At 40.5% G+C, this 19,317-nt stretch overlaps 1 protein-coding gene across 1 annotated transcript in view; it reads left to right on the top strand.

Moving 5' to 3' along the window:
* ipo11 (importin 11) overlaps window positions 1–19,317 on the top strand; it is a 213,132-nt gene that overhangs the window by 105,175 nt on the left and 88,640 nt on the right. The window contains exon 22 of the mRNA XM_080434451.1: window positions 1,588–1,664. Within this exon, the coding sequence (XP_080290577.1) occupies window positions 1,588–1,664 (77 nt within the window). The remainder of the gene's footprint in view (window positions 1–1,587; window positions 1,665–19,317) is intronic.

Raw genomic sequence — 19,317 nt, 5'->3', positions numbered from 1 at the left:
ATTAGACCCTGACGCGAAGTGGAGGGCTTTTTTTTATCACCCTGGAGGGCTTTATTTCTCAATAAGGACCTGCTCCCCATTGATTATCCCGCTTATTACACGGCTACTTAATAAAGAAATTAATACATTGACCCAAAAGTAACAACAAAACAATTTGATTGATTTTAAAAGGATTTAAGTGTTGATCAAATAGAATCAATATTTGGTTACTGCATTGTCTATTTTTTGCTTCAATTGTTTTCAAAAAACATTCTTCAATGTACTGCTTAGCTATAAATGACATCCTGTGTTTGTTTACATGTCTGCAATGTTGGATAAGGCAAAAACCAATTAACAGGCATTGATATGAGCCATGTGCTCTGAGTCTTTGATTAGACAGCAGCCTGTTATTGAGTCATTATTCAAAAATAACAGGCCAATGAATCCAGTGATTGACCAATCAGAATCAAGCATTCAATCAAGCCGTGTGATAAGCTGAGATGACTATTGTGACCTTCAGTTCCTCTCTTGTCATCTCTGTTCCGTCTCCACTGTGTCCTTTATCTCTCCTCTCCTCTAGAGGGATCTAAAGAGTAATAAGTCAGTGCTCTGTTTGTGTATTGTAGTAGCATAAAGTTACACAGCTTTTGTTTCTGCCTATTCTCTCTGATAAATGGTCACGACCTACCCATTTGTTTACTATGTTTTCAGAGTCATTTGATTTGTCAGTTTCTCTCGCTTTGCCCCTCTGACATTTTACTTTTCTATTCCTGCCTCTTTCTCTTTTCTCTGTTTTTCCCACATGAATTACCATTATGTCTGTCACAATTATTACATAATCGCCTAATTGCAATTATTTGAGATAATCACAATTGTCTGTCTAGTCTGTCCGAGAGAGGGTATTGAGATCGAATCCATCTTTTTCCGTCCACTGCGATGTTTTTACGGGATAGGGCACGTCCCCTGTGGCACATATATATGACCAGAAGACCCTGTGCAGTTTATTGCCCATGTAATTCATTTGTCGGCCCATTCCCATATGCTGAGTATAAATAACGAATTTCACCTCTGAGAGAGCTCTCATAATGTGCCATTCAGTCACCGTAATGTCATGTAGATTAATTGGTTTCCAATGAATTGTAAAGGCTGTGCGAGAGTTGACCTTGGAGAAAATGGGATGACATTGTAATTGACTTTGATGGTTTCTATAAAAGGTCATAGTGTCTCTTTATCTACCGCCATCTTCCCCTAGTCTTTCATCCGACTATCTTTCCTGTGATTTTGCAGTTAACTTGACTTCTCTTACTCAGGTAATCTGTACCCCTGGTTTCTTTTGCCCTCTCCCATTCTATTTGGAGACCTGCCAATTAAATACCAGTATTTGGAGAGTCTTAGACCACTGATAACAGGTGGCTAATTTAGAATTTAATTTTGAAAACTTTTGAAAATGTTTCTCCATAGTGACAAGCTTATATTGGCAATGACGTCAATAAAGTCATGTAATGGCTGATATATGAGCCAAATCGATAATCAGTCAGGCTCTAATCCTTTTATTACACAACCAGCCCCCAATGTATCTGTTCCTTCTCCCCCCCCCTCTTCATGTAGGTTGGTGACTTTGGAGAACAGCCCAGCCATCACCCCAGAGCTTCTCAGAATTTTCCAGAATATGTCAGCATTGCTAGGTAAGCTCTCATGAGGTTTCTTTGTATGTACTGTATATGATGTGCATTGTGCACGGTAAAATTATGGCTCCATTTTTACAGTATGTGCAAATCTTCAATTACATACAGTATACGTAACTTCAGTGTCCATGACTTTAGCCCATAGAAGGCAGAACCTTCAGTATATGAAATATAATCTTCCATCCATTCCATCCTGTAACTGCAATCCTTTTAGGGCCCTGGCTGGCTCAGGAGCACTAATAGACTCTTCATTCCCAAGGCAGAAAGATTTGATTACCCCGGAGGAACATATATCTCTGGACATAATAGAGTTACTTTGTTAATGGCAGCGGATAGTGTGACCAGAGTAGATGGGCACAGTAGTACGACAGGACAGGACAAAAGAAAGACACAACTACATTCCACATTGGAACTGAGTTGAGGTTTAGGGAGGTTGAACCAGTATCATTATTGCGTATAATTTGTGCAACAAAACACAACGACCAAGCTAGTGTGTATGCTTAGTTACTATCACGTGCAATGTACATAATGGAGACGTGTGGTATTTGTATTCCCTCTGGCTCTTGGAGTGTGCGTAGGTCACAGTTGTAGTTTCGCCGCGCCTCCGACCAAGTGGAGCTTACTATGTAACCGTGCTCGGGTTGTGGGTGTGTGTCTCCGTGTGTGTCTCTGTGTGCGTGCACTGCCTCAGCCCTGTGTGCAGCCAAGTAAATGTCCAATATAGACGTACCATACATCAAATGAAAGGCCTTTGAAAACTGAACACACCTGTCAAGGTTGCGTTTAAGCCCGCCCCTTCCCCCGGAAGCCACGCCCCGGAGAAGGTTCCTAAAAACTCCCCATTGAAACCCCATGTTAAATGAAAAGTGCCCGAATCGCTCCGAAACTTTTTCTACCCCCCCTAAGTGGGGGTCTACGAACAAATACTTCGGGCTCGGATTTTGGCTCCGCCCCCCGGAAGTGGGTGAAACAGCCACTTCAAACACTTTGTTGAATTGTTCAAAAACATTCAAAGTTTTTTTTTGGTGAATTTGTATTTTTGTAAGATGCTCCTTTTAACGCAGATTTTTTTTTGATTTTTTATATTTTTTTTTATTGGTTACTTTTTTTTAGATGATTTCTTTTCATTATCATTTAATTTTGTTGGCGTTCGCTTCCCGCGTTCGCGCGTCTTACTTGTAATAGTATCAATGCCCTGCAGGGCTGTACTGCCCTGGGTCTGTAGACTGTAGCCACTGGTGGCTGATTGAATGGAGCTAGCTAGGTGATTTATTATAGGCCCCTGAGGCAGTAAGACGCTGCACTCGCTGTAGCATGTAGATATGTGTGTGTGTAAGATTGTGTGTATCACAGAATGTGAGTGTTGCTCTCCGTGCAGGGAGGAGAAATATCGATTTGTTGCTGCTTTGGGGAGTTGGGTAAAGGAACTGACATGAACATGAGAGTAGTCTGTGGCTTTGCCTTATTGATGGTCCACAGCACAGCACAGAGGGGAGTGTCACAGAATGATCCACTGCTAGGGGAAAGGGAGCCAGGTATGGAAACAATGGAACAAAGTCACACTGTTGGTCAGGGGTTCGCAAAAATGTTCCATGCCAATGACCCCCAAATAGCCATAACCTCTGGCTGCAGCCCCTCTATTCTGAAAAGGGCTTTAAAAAGGAAAACGAAGATTGTGAAAATAGCCTACATGCTCATAATATGTCATATGCAAAAAAGTTTGAATCATTTTTTAAAGCTTTTGAAAGCTTTTGACTTAATGACATGCCCAAAATAGAGAGGCCTTGTTGAAAGTGGTTCAATAATCTTATGAACTGAATTTGAATTTAACCCATTTAGACGGGAAACCCCTATACATAACTAAACCTTTCAATCTGGGAACCCCTTTTGGGGTTATTGTTGCTATGTACAGTATATAGCAACTTACATTTTTTGTAATTTTTGAATAAATATATTGGTCAGGATTTAAAAGGTGTTTTCAGAATCGGCCGCAGGTATAAATGTGTTAAATTATTTTATGTATAGTATATTTCTTTGTTATTATAATAATAATAATTATTAGTAGTAATTGTATTTTCTTTTCTTTTTCCTCTCCTCTACAATTTTCCCCCTGGCGTCCCCTGGACGGCCCCCCTCTGAAACATGGCTCCCACTTTGAAAATCTGTGCTGTATTTTATTTTATTTTTTAAAGGGGAGGGAAAGATGATTGAGAAGGGAATCAGTGGATGGATAGAAAGATGACAGTGAGGTAGAGAGGCGTAATGAAGACAGGTCCTCGATAGAAAGATGACAGTGAATGGAATAGATGGAATGGTAGGATGATAGGAAAGATGGATCAAAATATGGCTCGGCAGATGGGCAAGTTTATTGGAATTGCAAACGGTCAATATAAGTCATTTGTCTCGAGTGTACGTTAACTCTGATAACCCCCTGATGGGTGTTCCAGTAACAAGAAAGCATTCCCTGGGGGAGCTGTGATGATGTGTCAATACATGAACACAGAAGCCACATTTACAGCACACTCAGTAACCTACATACAACCTCAGCCCAGGCCGTTAATAACTGTCCTCTCCTGTCAGACCTGGCAGCATACACCGATCCCTGCTGTGCGACTCTTAAAGCCACCCTGTTCAGTCTAAATGACACGATGGAAAGAATCAGATTCTAGACCAGAAAGAGCATTTCCTTCTCTTTTTACCCTTATTTTCATGCATTTCCTGCATTTACTATTTTTATTTCTCAACTTGCTGCCTCCCTGGAGGTGTGTACATGTACACTGTGTTCTGAAGACTTTGACAGGCCTAGTGATGCAAAGAAAATGAATTCACACCCCTTCATGTGCTAGCTAACTTGAGCATTCCGTTAGTAAAGCAAAACATGTCTTAACGGTATAATGTTGGCTTCCTTGAAGTTGATTCTCACAGCCCCGGGCCCAATTGTACAGCTCAAATGAATGTGCGAGAAAAATGCATAATCCCGATTTAAAGCCGAGCTGGAATAAAAAATGTTTTTCACCTTTTTAGAATACACTATAACTATATGAGTGGTTATACAGTAAGAGGACATAGTTAACAATATATGCAATTTTCTTTGGTTGAATATGTATTTGTATACAAAAGTCTTACTTCCTGTCAAAAATAAATATCATGCATGCTTATGTCAGCAGGTATTACAAGTTTAACCAATATTATCATACAGTACCTGTAGAGCTCAACAGTGACCATCCACTTTTTGATCTGCGCTGGTGCCGGTGGTGCCCCTAATTTACTCCGTAGATGTTTCAGAAGATCCATACCTGTTACACTGATCCCTCACACCACTTGTTTAAACATTCATTCTTTAGTGGAAACGGTTCTGTTCATTTTCATGATGAGGATTACTTTAACAAATGTATTTTTTTATAATATACCAGTTTATACTGTACAGTAGTGAACAATTGGAAGTAGTTCTTCACAAGCCCTCATATTCTTTACAGGTACTGTAGAACTTAATAGTTCGTAGTAATTGGTCTGAAATAAAATTTTTCTCATGAGCCAGTGTTCATGTTTTCAGTCTGCATGCTTTTGTTGCTTTCCATTTCTTCCATGCTGCCGATAGGATTTACTCTTCATTACATACATTAGATATTTATGAGCAAGACATATTCTCAAAGCTGTGTGTGTGTAAATAGTAATACTGTACATATGCGTGTATATTGTGGTTTTTACTTGTATCTTATTGAATTTCATGTTTCTTGTATGCATAAAGGCAGCACAATATATTGTGCAGAATGCAATTTAGGCCTTGCATGCAGATACTATGGGTAAAACACAACTCTGCATTCCCTGCAGAGAATTAGTCAAAGTCAAATGCATAGTCGACGGTCAGAACAAATTAGCCCTCTTACAGTTTTCCTGCGAACATGAATACGAACGGAACAGCTTGAGCTATAAATAAATTCATGAGCTTCCACACATGCATGCATTTACATCTATAATTAAATAGAAGATTTGTTGTATGTATATGTTTTTCTAGTCTCTGTCACATTTGCCTTGGTCTTCTTTCTCACCACTTGGATTATCCTCGGTTGGTTTTCATTTGGTTTTCATTCAGTTTTATGCTGGCACATTTGCTCTGTCTAGGAAGAGAAGTGAATGGATGTGGGACCATTGAGAGTGAGCCAGGCTGGGTTCTGGTGTTGCTGTCTGCCAGGTGTGTGGCCTGCCTGATAAACAGCCCAGCTCTATCACTGCTAAACCTGAGCAGTAAATTGTCAAATTAGAACATCTTACAAGTTGTTAGCTTCACTGCTGTTGTACAAGCGTGATATATCATCGTTACGTTGGTTACTTCTTCACATATGTTATGCTATTTAGATATACTGTGCATATTATTATGATTGATCACAAATGCTAAGAGTTACTTTTGATGTTTACCTGGTATCCTAGGTACTAAATTGTTTTCTTTGCACTACGTGGCAATGTATGCTGCCGGATCAGTGTTTTAGTGAACAGTTAGAGAAGAAAAACACGTAGATTTAAACTTTAGATTCATGAACACATTTGTCAAGCAATGAACACACACGTGCACATACACACACACACACACACACACACACACACACACACACACACGCACGCACACACATCCCTGCTTATGTGAACTTCCATGCTGCACAGATAGTTTTGGATAAAGTCAACAGATAATTTTTGCCTTCTCAATTTGTGCTGCGGTTGCTGCAGCTAGTGGCAGTGCTTGTTCCAGATATCTAACTAGATAGCATGTTTGGAGTTCTCTGCTTTGTCAGCATTACTACCAGGCAGGTTGGCATTGTTTGCCACTTCAGCAGATTCCATGCAGACTTCTAATATTTACTCCGTTATCTCAAGACTTGATTACTCATTCAATACTTTGAAAGACTAGTTCAGAGTAGCACCAAAGGGAGTGAGCTCCTCATGTTGCCAGTTGAGGCTCCTACTGGACTTTTTGTCTTGCGTTGTTTTTGGAGAGGGTCCCTACAGCATAACAACTTACAAGTTTGCTCTAATGAAAAGCCTAGGATTTTCTTCTGAAGTTATTTGAAGCTGAGTGAACGTTTTGTATTGAACATGCCTTCGGATGTGTTTTATTGAAGGAATACATTGTATGACTGGGAAATGTTTTATTTATTTAATGTACACTTTTTATAACTTTAAGTGCTTCTCCTAAGCTAAACTCGTGCACAGCTTCTAATTGGCTTGACACATTTAAGGAAACATAGGTGTTCGACCTGAGAGTTCTTATTTTGGCTGCATTTATCACACAAATCTACTGTTTAGTACAGGGCAGGCATTGTCAACCTTATCAGATATCATGAACCAGAAATTGGTGTGGGGAAATGGCTACAATTCTATCAGTGTCCCTTGCAAGCATCAGAGCTAGTTCAAAAGCAGTTACTGTATCACAGTCAGTGAAGCCTGCTTTGAGGAGAGACCTTCTTATGGTAATTCTTTCTGACATGACATCCCATGGCACACTTTGCAGCATCGGCCACAGCAATAAATTATTCATTGGGTACATTCATCAGTTTTATTAGATCAACTATTTGATCAATTATGTTGTGATGACTGATGTTTCCTTTTTTGTGTGATGTCTTGACTGAATTTTTATTAATTCCACAAATGTATTTGGCAGGATTGCCTGTTCCTTTTCAAATTAAGTTTGAGAAAAGCAGTATTAAACAATATATTTTTTAGAGTGGATATCAACTTGTGATGGTGGTTGTTAATGGATATAAGCACACCTTGCTGTACAGAGAATTCTGCAGACGTTACTGAACATTTGTCAGACTGTAATAATAATCTGTCAGTTGAACTGTAGAAAAGTATGTGTGGGTTTAACTGAGTCAGGCTATTGAAGCAACCTGAACAGGGCATTTATGGGAAGACATGAGTTTAGTTCCAATATCCAGAGGCAGTGTTATCTTGTCTGGCTGGCTGTTGGTATTCATACTGTACTGTACATGGACATTTTGTGGTTTGGTCCTCACTCATACATTGGAGATGATAAAAGGCTTATCCAGTCCAGGGCCTTGTGCTCTGTGGCGCCCGACCTACCTTGAACTCACAAGCATAAATCAATATTTTTTTTTATTTTATTCTTTTGTCATTTCTATGAATACTTTTGTACTCTTGTATTGATATTCATATACATGGCAAAGGATATTGCTATGTGCACAGCTTACCAGCAGGGCAAGTAAGTAACAGTAATGGTGGTGCAGTATATCGTAATGATACAGGAAGCAGCCAAAGATTTTAAACGCATCCTCCTCCAATGCTAAGGATGGTGATTACAGCCCGACTAATGCCCGATTTTTGGGTCCGATCCCAATATTGGAGAGTCCTAGCCCACCGATTTCTGTTGTGCGCTTGTAGATCTTTTTTTTTTTTGGTAAATGTTTAAACATTTAACCTATAATGAATATAAGGACAAAATAAGGAAACTAGGTTGAAAGTTGTTAAAAATTGGCTGCATAATTGCCGAATACCAATGTCGTCCATAAAGTCAAATAATGCACCACTTGCACCTAGATCACAATTATCACTTGTCACGGAACCATTAGCTGGAACGTTTGCGTCTGTTTAAGTTTAAAAAAATGAAGAAAATGTTTAAAAAATGACTCGTGGATAAACAAACCTGTGAGCATTTTTAAATGCAGCTATAATTCAGCTTTTGTATTGTTTGCTGTTATATATACTGTATACATATACTTTATACACACACACACAAATATATATATATTTTTCTATCTCTTTGTATCTTACTGTGTTTTCTTATAATGCATTATGTTGTCATTGCCTGCCTGCATTGTTACAGTATATGTTGGGGACTACGGATGGACATTTTCATCCATACTAATCCGGTGTATGTCCCTTCCAAATAAACAAATGAAAGGGATAGTTCACCCCCAAAATGATTTTTTTTCCTATCCCATGGATGTATGGAGACTTGAATTCATGGATATTTTTTTGTTTTTGTCTAAGCCAATAATATGATGACTGGCAGCGGTTCCGGTAGGAGACACAAAGAGTCTCCTTTGTGTCTCCTACCAGAACCGCTGCCTACCGGTCCGCTGGTCATCAAATTCTTGGCTTAGGAATGCGACAAAAACTAAAAATATCTATGATCTCAAGTCTCCATGGGATGACTAATCGATAGAAAAAAACAAACTTTTAGGGAACTATCTATATTAAGTAATGTTTTTGTGCTTTACAAGCATGTACAGTAGCTTTTTCCCCCCACATAAAAGCTTTTTGCTGTACCCTGTGAACTCTACTCTATACTCTACACTCTACTGTGTACCACAGTATCCCACTTGATTATCAGCTTTAAACAATGATATGTAGACTTATCGTTCTTTTCAGCTGGTCTGTCGGCTATAACAAGTCCCTGAACCCTTGACTCCATCTCAATCCATACTCTTATTTCCATCATGTCCTCTCTGAGAGCTCTGGGAATCCCAACTGTATTTTAATAACCCATCAAGCACTATGCTACTCCATACGTGTGTGTGTGTGTGTGTGTGTGTGTGTGTGTGTGTGTGTGTGTGTGTGTGTGTGTGTGTGTGTGTGTGTGTGTGTGTGTGTGTGTGTGTGTGTGTGTGTGTGTGTGTGTGTGTGTGTGTGTGTGTGTGTGTGTGTGTGTGTGTGTGTGTGTGTGTGTGTCTCACACGCTCTGCCTGTCCTTACCTGCCAGCTGCACCCAATTGATTGTGTGGAACGCAGTATGAAGGGCTATTCCTCACTCTGCACTAATTTGCCAGTCTTTAATATAGATACATATAGGAAACCTTTCGATATCTAACATATATGCCCTGCTGTATTCATATTCCCGTCTGGCTTACGCCGCCTCTCCCCAAGCAATTACTCCGGACAGTGGACACATAATTACATTTTTACAGTGTCAGAGATAAGGGCCTTCTGCCTTGTAGGGCAGAATAATAACTGTCTCATGCTAATGCATGCTGCACATTCTCTGTCACTTGACACCGACAGGAAGTGACTAAGCCTAATAGAAGTATGCATCTTGCACAGATTAAACCGTTTAATCTTCCATCAAACCTTGCACTCAGCCCCATCCTTATCACATGCGTATTATGCTCACTTGATCTGGTCAAGAGAATGTCCATAAGGATAGCAGCACCTTTTGCCTTCTGTACACACACACACACACACACACACACACACACACACACACACACACACACACACACACACACACACACACACACACACACACACACACACACACACACACACACACACACACACCCCCACACACACACACACACACACACATATACACACACACCACTCCCTGTTACTATACCCGTATGGTGTATCTCTCAAGGCTACATTCTTTCCCTCTAAACACTCACAAGTTCCAAATTAATTTCAAAGTATCACTCTAAACTTTCATTGTCTACCTGAAACATCACTGGTAACACTATTGGGAGTTTTATTAAAGCGTTTGGTTCATTTAGCCAGTCCTTAACTCTTATTTAAACATTTTGAGCTTCCTGAAATAATTGGGAACGACACACATTCATCCATTTCTCATCCTTGCACACGGCTGGCACAGTGAAGTTATTGTACTTAGAGATGCAGCTGTTTGGCTGTAATAGACTTTTCACATGACTTTCTCTTATCTTGTCAGACAAAGCAACATTTTGTGAAAAGTGGACGTACAGTAATAAAAAACGAGTTCTTTCCTCAATGCATTTTTTTGCCAGAAATACACCACTTCTTTCAACATCACACCTGAAAGGAGCATTCTCCACAGGGGTCTTTGCTTCAAGTATAGTTGAATGTCAACCTTCCACCTCAGCTGTCTTCACAGCTCTGTATAGAATCCCTGATCTGGGATGGTTTCCCGTCTTGGCCGGAGGGGGAAGGAGCTCTTAGCTACACCTTGAGCGGTGTCCTTTGCATTTTCCCTGTTAAGTCTGCGGAGACCTAGAGAGGACCCCTTCTGGCTTCTGTGGATATCGCCAAGTTCCATACCAACTCCAGATGCAGATAGAAGATTGTGATCGCCTGTCGCTCCAGGGCATTTGTGGCAGGCCTCATAGGAGGTGGCCTCACTGAGAGGACTGGCATTTCCGGGCTCATTTGCATTTAAAGTTTGACTCTAAGCCTGTCAGTGTGGAACTTTTCAACCCCTGTACTGTCCGTCCTTCAGTACTTAACTCATTCATATTCAGGCCAGGTTCAGTTATGCTCATTTGTAACACACATGAGACTCATGTTAGAGTGGCTTCACATAATGTTATTTAGATTTTTTCTTAGTACGTGCTTTGTTATATCTTTCTGCAGTATTGCAAATCCCTCTGCCCCAATTAGTAGAGAGCATAAAACAGCTGGGCATGGAACATGTTTGGGTAACCTGTCTGTTCAATGAAAAGTAATTCATCTTTTGTCTAAACAGTCATTGGTAATGGCTGACATGGTAAGCAAAGTGCCATATCAAGTTCGAAGGCTATTTAAGTGTGCAAGACGACACACATTGCAGCGAGCTCAAAGATTTCACCCATAAATTACACCATCACCAGCACTGAACATCAATGGAAACCAAATGCGAAAACAAATGCTTTCATCACGTCACACATGATCAACAATAACGTTTCAGTGCATGCACTGCACACAGCAAGTTAATAATATGCGTGCGTGCGTGCGTGCGTGCGTGTGTGCGTGTTCTCACGCTGAGACTGAGACTGTGGTTCAGTGCAGAGGCAGGCAAGACTCCTCCCTTTCCCCCCATAAATTTCACTTGAAAGTTAAGTTTGTCGCTACAACGTGGACCTGTGGCTATCAACGCATGGGTCGGTGCGGTGGATGCAGAGCCCATTCCCGTTAGGAAACATACGGGCTGAGCGGTGGATGGATCTTGCGATGATAGTACAGTATCTGTAACATCCATCTAAAGTAGCTACTGTACGCACCCACATAAGTGAGAAAGTGGGTAAAGCACAGCCGCTTACAACCAGCAGCAGTTTCTATATCATCTGCCATGTTCTGAAAATGATCAGCACCAATGTGGACTGTGCTCGGAGGTTCCGACACACAAAAACTTAAAACCAGTGAAAATTAAGTGGTATTTCCACTCATCAAACATCCAAATCATACTGATAAACCAGTGGAATTTATTAACGTACTGTTGTACTGTAAGAGGACGAACTGCAGGGCCAACGTCGATCTACGTTTATGGCACTCGATGTGTTAACTAATATAGTTGGTTTCACTATTTTGTCAGTATTATTATAGCATTTGTATGTGTGCATGTGGGAGTTTATTATTGTAAAACTATTGTACAATTATTTTATATAATTATGTATTACATAACATATTCGATTATTACAAATATTAAAAATAATAAAGCATTGAAATTTGAATGGGTTTAGGAACCCCAGGCGTGAACCATCAATTCAGCTTTCTTTCTTTTTTTTCTTAAAAAAAAAGAAAAGAAAAGGGGGCTTTTTCTCCCTTTATTGATAGGTACAGTGGATTGACAGGAAATGAGGAGAGAGAGATGGGAATTGACACGCAGCAAAGGTCGTCGGGATTGGGAGTCGAACCCGCGACGCACTGTCAGGCGGCATTAGCAGCCTAGGTGCCCAGACGGCTACATCAGCCGTCCGGGGCAATAATTTAATAATAACACACAATGGCACCTTCCATGCCGGAGTCCAAACTGAACAGAACTTTACATTTCAAGCATCTAAGACTTCTCCTTCCCCCGACAGGAGAGACTGAAAGCGAGTGACAATAGACGGTGTGGAATGAAAGCCTTGCTGGTGTCCCAGTTCTATCAGTCCCAATGTATACTGTCAGTTCTCTGCTACAAATGAAAAATAAGCCCCTTTTGTGTGCCAAATGAGTCTGTAAACACATCAGAGGCAGTTTGTAGATAACCCGTTTGAAGTTATTTATCCTTTGATGAAAGTCATGCATTCTGCACCGACAAGCTTAAAAGGTCAATCCAGGCTTTAATAAACACTTTCCAGAGCCAGAACCCACCTACTTAGCACATAAAATACACATTTATCCCATACCAAAGAGTTTAGATTGCCTCAGCCAGAATCTCTTGGGAATAGGATTGAAAATGTGCATACGTGGGTTGTTTCAGCCAGTCATTATAGGGGCCCCATCCTTGTGATAGCCTAATATATCATTAATGATCGGACTGTCGACTTCTTTGATGTCTAAAGGGGTAGAGTGCACAGCTTTGTGTCGAGGGTCCATCAGCGTGAAAAACGAACATTTTGAGCTGAGTTGTCTAGGATTAGTTATGGATTAAGCGTTACATTCTAATGTCAGAAACTTAACCATTCTCTGCCTCTTAACCAGTGTTCTTAGCTTAGTGAACACACTTACAGAACGCCTATAAGCCACATACACACGTGTCCTCTTCACAGCTTTACACTATGCTATATTTGTAATTTCTCTCATGTTCCCACACCTTGTACACCAGAGGTCTTAGCAAATCCACCCTAGCAAAAAAAACTGATATAATACGTGAGAGACGTACGTGTCTGGTTCCATGTTTTATTATGGTCTATTGGGTCCGGCTCATGTCCCATTACCACAGGTCCCGTGTCTGTTTATCATTGTATGTAATAACCGAGTGGATCCACTAAGATCCATGATCATCACTGATCAGGAGAGAAACACATGAAGTGCTGACCTAGTATCAGATTATAAGTGTGAAATAAGGGAGGAAAAAGGTGATAGACAATGTATCACCACAGGAATGCAAAACTGACTAATGTAAACAATGTAGTTAATGATCCACTTTACATTAGAGCAAATACTGTATATTTACTTAGATAATTCCATGATAATGATTTCTGCTGTTATGGTTATCGAAAATCACACTCGCTTATTCACTAGCTACCGCTGCCACTTAGTGCTAAATCCTGTCTGGTTCGCCCAAACATTTTAAGGGATTGATGCTCTACTAACCTTTTCAGCAACACAATCCCTGTTAAGCTGTCAACTTTGGGAAGAAACCGTGTGTGTGTGTGTGTGTGTGTGTGTGTGTGTGTGTGTGTGTGTGTGCGACACGCACGTGTGCGCGTGTGTGCGTGCGTGTGGACAGGGAGTGATTGTCTGCGTGGGGACAGACAGACAGAAAGACGGGTACAGCGGGTATTACATAACCGGAGGGGAATGCACACAATGCACACAACACATTGTTAGTCACAAGTGCATTTTTTCTTTTGAAATTTGTGCAGCGAGGACTACACGATTAACCAGATGATCTTATGCTACCACATGCAGGGTTTACCGCAGAAGTTCTTTAAGTAGAGGCGCTAGGGAGCACACTTTTGACATACGGAGCAGAAAAGAGTCTTTCCTGTTGGCTTAATTAACCTAACAGGGATGTATTGCTTGTGGGATAAGTCTGGGTGGTTATACTTTCTACTGCTTTTCTCTTTCATCAAGTATTGCTGAGGTGAACTACCATTAATATTATGTGTGCAACTTATGGAGTGCAGAAAATATGGAATGTGATCAAACAACATGTAATATCTTACTTAATAACAGATAAGTGGTGCAAAGTCTCCACATTACAACCAAGAAAAAAATGCACAGACATATGTATTTATGTATTTTTTATTTTTTACTATAATGAATGTTACAAATTATGACTTTAAATCCATGTTCAGATATAAAATTCGGTGCACGTTCACACATGACACCAAAATCAAATATGCCACCACATTGCCTGCAATTCTTGTATATCTGAACGGGGATTAAGTTCTATCAGCCTCCATGCCTCCATTTTCAACTAAGATGGACTTATAGAAATATATTACATTTTGATGTTAGTGGAGGTGCCTGCGAATTCTGATGAGCACCTCGCCAACACACACTTATATGTGTTCCTGTCAACTCATTCTTTGTGATGCCATTGTCTTTCGAAATCTCTCTACCTATAGTTCACTATCTAGTTGATTCTTTTATCTCCCACTAATGGACTGATGTGTATTGTGTTGTTATATTTTGCAGTTTATTGTTTGGTTGTGCTTTTGTCTGCCTGCTCAGGGAAAACAGATGCTTGATAACTATGGTGCAATTACTTATAATTATGCACTTCCCCTGTTATAATAATCATTTAGTGCATGAATTAAATAGTTCATTGCACTGCACATGAAACAAATCTATCATTAATTGTCTGTTCTTGAACTCTGCACTTTGGACAATTTATGTGTTTGCGTGCACACACACACACACACACACACACACACACACACACACACACACACACACACACACACACACACACACACACACACACACACACTCTAAATGCCATTTTCACACAAACTCAACGTCCTTTCTCTGCCATCATCTCCGTTATGTTGCGATGCGGCTCAGTGTCAGTCTAGTGTTGAATATTCATGCAGACTGATGTGCTGACTAATAGGCTCCTGGCATACATTATGTAGCAGATAGCAGATGTCTGGCATCCATTATCTTCATTACCTGGCTGTGGCCAGCAGATTGAGAAAATGTATTGCAGCATTAACATAAATCACACCTCCTTGAGACAGTTCGGGCAGCTGGGACCCACCTCTATTATTACAATCACCACTGAGTGCTGACCCCTGCCTATGATTGTAGACTGCTGCTTTACAACTGAGTTTGACAACGGTTTGGTGAGAACTTTTCTTTGGCAAGTAAGTTTGGTTTGATTGATTGATTGAATACTTTATTTAGAAGTTTGCGGAGAGAAAAAGCACATGGAAGTACGGTAAAGGATAAAAACCCCAAAGAAGCCTACTTCCTTGGACATGCACACTTCACTTGCACACTCGCTATGAATAGTATACAGCCTTGAGTTACTGCAAAATGAAGCTGGCTGTGAGGCAGAATAATCAGATAAGTCCCACAGAGGAAGGCTGTACCATAAAAACAGAACAAGCGTGCTGGAGCTTGTAGTGCTTTGATTCTGACTCAAGATTTATTCAGCAGACCTCCAAAAAAGATGGTATTTTTTCACAGTGGTCACACACACACACACACATCAGCATTCCAACTTTAAAGTTACGATCCCCAAGTTGCATATCCACTGTCTCTCTCTCTCCCAACGGAAAGAGGTAATTGCAACGATTTCCAGACTACCACGGAGATGGCAGCACACCTTAGTGCCAAACCTGAGTGCGGATGTTTCGAGTCACAGAATATTTATCTCCAGTATGATCCCCTGATGGTTGCTAATCACGGAGGGTTTCACGGAAGCACAGTGGAAAAAATGGCATGGCAACCTCCCGTTCGCTTGTTATACGCCGTTGAAAATGGCATGTCTCGCCAAAAATACATCGAGCCGAGATACAGGTGATTTTTCAAATACTTTAAACAGCAAGTCAATGGAGCAGTAAATATTTGGATCACGTTATGTACTGGTAGAAAAATAACGGAGAGATGTGTTAATGGATAGCGTAAAATAATTCCTGGGTTGTAGCTTTAAATTACATAGATATTTTGACAGTGGATCTTATGGGGATGCCAAATAGAATAGTCTTTATTGTCCACCAACATTGACATTTGTCTTTGGGTCACCAAACATAACAATCAAAAGCATAAAATGCATACAAGCAGTTAGTAAAACAAACACATGGACAAGATCATGGCACTTGAGGTGAAAGACTTCTTAGATATAGAAAAGTGATGTTGGTATGGGCAAGATTTGTACCTCCATGTGTATTTTTGTGTTGACTGGATACTTGGCATGAAATTATCCATAGTCTCACTCTCCGCTGAAATGTCAACATACTGTACTTGTGTACAGGATCTGTCATTTGCTAACACAAGTAAATAAAAGATAATATGGGAGTAATATAATCTTCTTTTCGCTGATTGTACCTGTATGAGTGAGTGACTAATAAAACCTTCTTGAATCTCTTGAATGACTGGCCTCTTGTGTGATTGGGTGTGAGCTTTAGAAAGTGGAAATAAACTATTGTAAATGTTTGGATCAGTAACCCTGACAGACTATTACTTTCAAGTCGATGCCTTTTTTTGCTTTCATGCATGATAGCCTCAGTGTGAGTTCAGAATCGTGTGTGTGTGTTGCATGCTTGTACGTATAGTTGAACTATACGGTACTGTCTTACCGTATCATTGTCTTGACACAAATGGAAACGCAGATGCAGCAACAGAGTTGTATTGTTGTTTCACCATGTTTACCATCCACGTTCTTCCCCTATCTCTACTAGCCCTGTCTCCTCCCCATCCCCTGTCTCCCGGTCCCTCTGATCCTTCACCTCCCTATCCACCTCAAAATCCTGAGTGTTGATTTAACTCAGAGTATTTCTACTCTCTGAGTCACAAATGGATAAATCAAAACATTTGAATGTGTTCCCTCCTCGTCTCCTGTTGTCTCCTCTGTCTGTGTAAAACGTGTTTATATCTCCACTTAGTCCTCCTGTTCTCACTGTCTGCCTCTCCACCTCTTGTCCCTTATATCTCCTCTCTACCCTCCCCCTACATGTTTTTCATTACCACAGATAGCACGTCTTCCACCCCTCATCATCACCCCCTCTATCCATCTTTCTGTCACCTGGCTCCCCCGTAGTTAGTCTGGCGCCATAGAACATTCATTAGGACCGTCATTGTTTAAGCATCCCCCCAAATCTCCAAGACATGCACACTTGCGCACACGTAGACACAATGGTCCGTTCACACTCACACAAAGTATGGTTGGATTAATTGCGTTAGAAAAACCAATAATCCATAATACATTACCTATTTTCATTAATTCCATGCATTACTGTAATATACAATGTAATGCCCAATTAGCCCAATTTTCCTGCCTACTTAAAAGTGCATCAGGTTCCCAACAGGGGAAGTATGATGTGCATGGGCTTTAGAACGCTGGTCCTTGCCTCACTCCACTGGCCGTTCGTTTTAGAATTTAGTTTTTGTTTTTAAAGCCCTCCCCCCGTATTTATTAGAGCTCATAAAGCCATACATACCATCCAGAGCCATTAGGTCAGCTGCACAAAACCAGCTATAACACCAGACATGACCGGACTTTTGCAGCGGCTGGCCCTAAACTCTGGAACAGCCAATTGCACCTTCATATTTTCCCTGCTCGTTCACAAGAGGCTTTTAAATCTTTATTGAAGACCTTTTTCACCTTGGCCTTTGACACTGATTTTTTACATTTTATAGCTCTGCAATGCTGTTGTTTGCCCTTTTATTTCTGTTTGTAATGCATTATTTGTTTTGCCTCTTTTTGTCGTCTTGTCTTATCAGTTTGTCTTTGTCAGTTTTGTTTCTTTATTCTGACCTTGTACAGAACTTTGGTTGACCTTTGGCCGTTGTAAATGTGCTTTATAAATAAAGTTTGAGTTGAGTACGACTGCTGCTGACCAATGTGTGCTCCTCAGTGCACACACCATGCATGTACAGTACAGAGAGACAATGATCGCGCTCTCTCTCTCTCTCTCTCTCTCTCTCTCTCTCTCTCTCTCTCTCTCTCTCTCTCTCTCTCTCTCTCTCTCTCTCTCTCTCTCTCTCTCTCTCTTCCCAAAGCAGCTAGCTACGCCCAAATATGGAGTGTGTTGTCAATGTGTCTTCATGGCATCAGGCACAAACAAATCACTCATCTCCATATATGGCCACAAAAGGGGCCATGCCCATTATTGGCATATATGGTTATGTCATGGTGACATGAGTGTGATGGCGTGGTACAACCGCCCGCCCCTGTCCATCCTTAAGCCAATTTTGATATAGGATTAGTGTATTTTATAATTATTATTAGTAACTTTTATTTGAATAATAACAAATGAGAATGTAGAATAATAAAACGTCTAACATAGCCTATTGATAATATAAACGTTATGTTTTATCAACTGTTATTGACATTTTCAGATTCTTCTTTAACACATTGAGTGCCAATCGCGTAGATCTACGCGAACCTATTTAAAGCCGCCACGTGCCAATCGCGTAGATCTACGCGAAGTGATTTTTTTCATTTTTTTCAAATATTTTTTTTTCTTAAATTTTTAGTACGGCACATTTCATTGTAACACCACCGGAAGCGGAATTATTTCGGGATCCCGTTTTGCCGATCCCGTCGGCCCCCATTCTAAAGCGCACACTGAAACTCAATTTTCTCCTTGTAGTTTTTTCTCCTCGCATATCACTGTTTAACATAAACCGTTCTAACTACAAAAATGGAGATCCGTTTGACACGTGGTTTGGACTGGTAGACGCAGGGAGATCTGGGCGATGTTTACAAACAGTGCAGAGCTCAATCTTAAGGATTTTAACAAGGTCTATGGCGACGTGAAAAAAACAAAAAAAACAACAATAAAACGTTGGCACTGGTGAGTACATTATGAGATTAACCTCTGGCATGGAATGTGTTAAGAAGATTAGTTAACATTCTTTGAAAAAAAATAATAATAATCCCATTCCAAGTGGCTATGACTGCCTTCCAAAGTTTACGGGCCCTGGGTAGACAACCCGGCCTGGCGGAGATCTGCGCTCTGAGGAGGACCGTTCTAGTTCAGGCAATACATTCTATATGGTTCATGCCTTCAATAACTGTTGTCTTGCCTTCAATTTAATATTGCATCAATACAAATGATGTATTGCCAGGCTGTCTCTCTCTCTCTCCATC

The sequence above is a fragment of the Gymnoscopelus braueri genome, assembly GCF_963280865.1.
Source record: "Gymnoscopelus braueri genome assembly, chromosome: 7".
Classification (NCBI taxonomy): domain Eukaryota; kingdom Metazoa; phylum Chordata; class Actinopteri; order Myctophiformes; family Myctophidae; genus Gymnoscopelus; species Gymnoscopelus braueri.
This window is presented reverse-complemented; position numbering and strand designations above follow the sequence as displayed.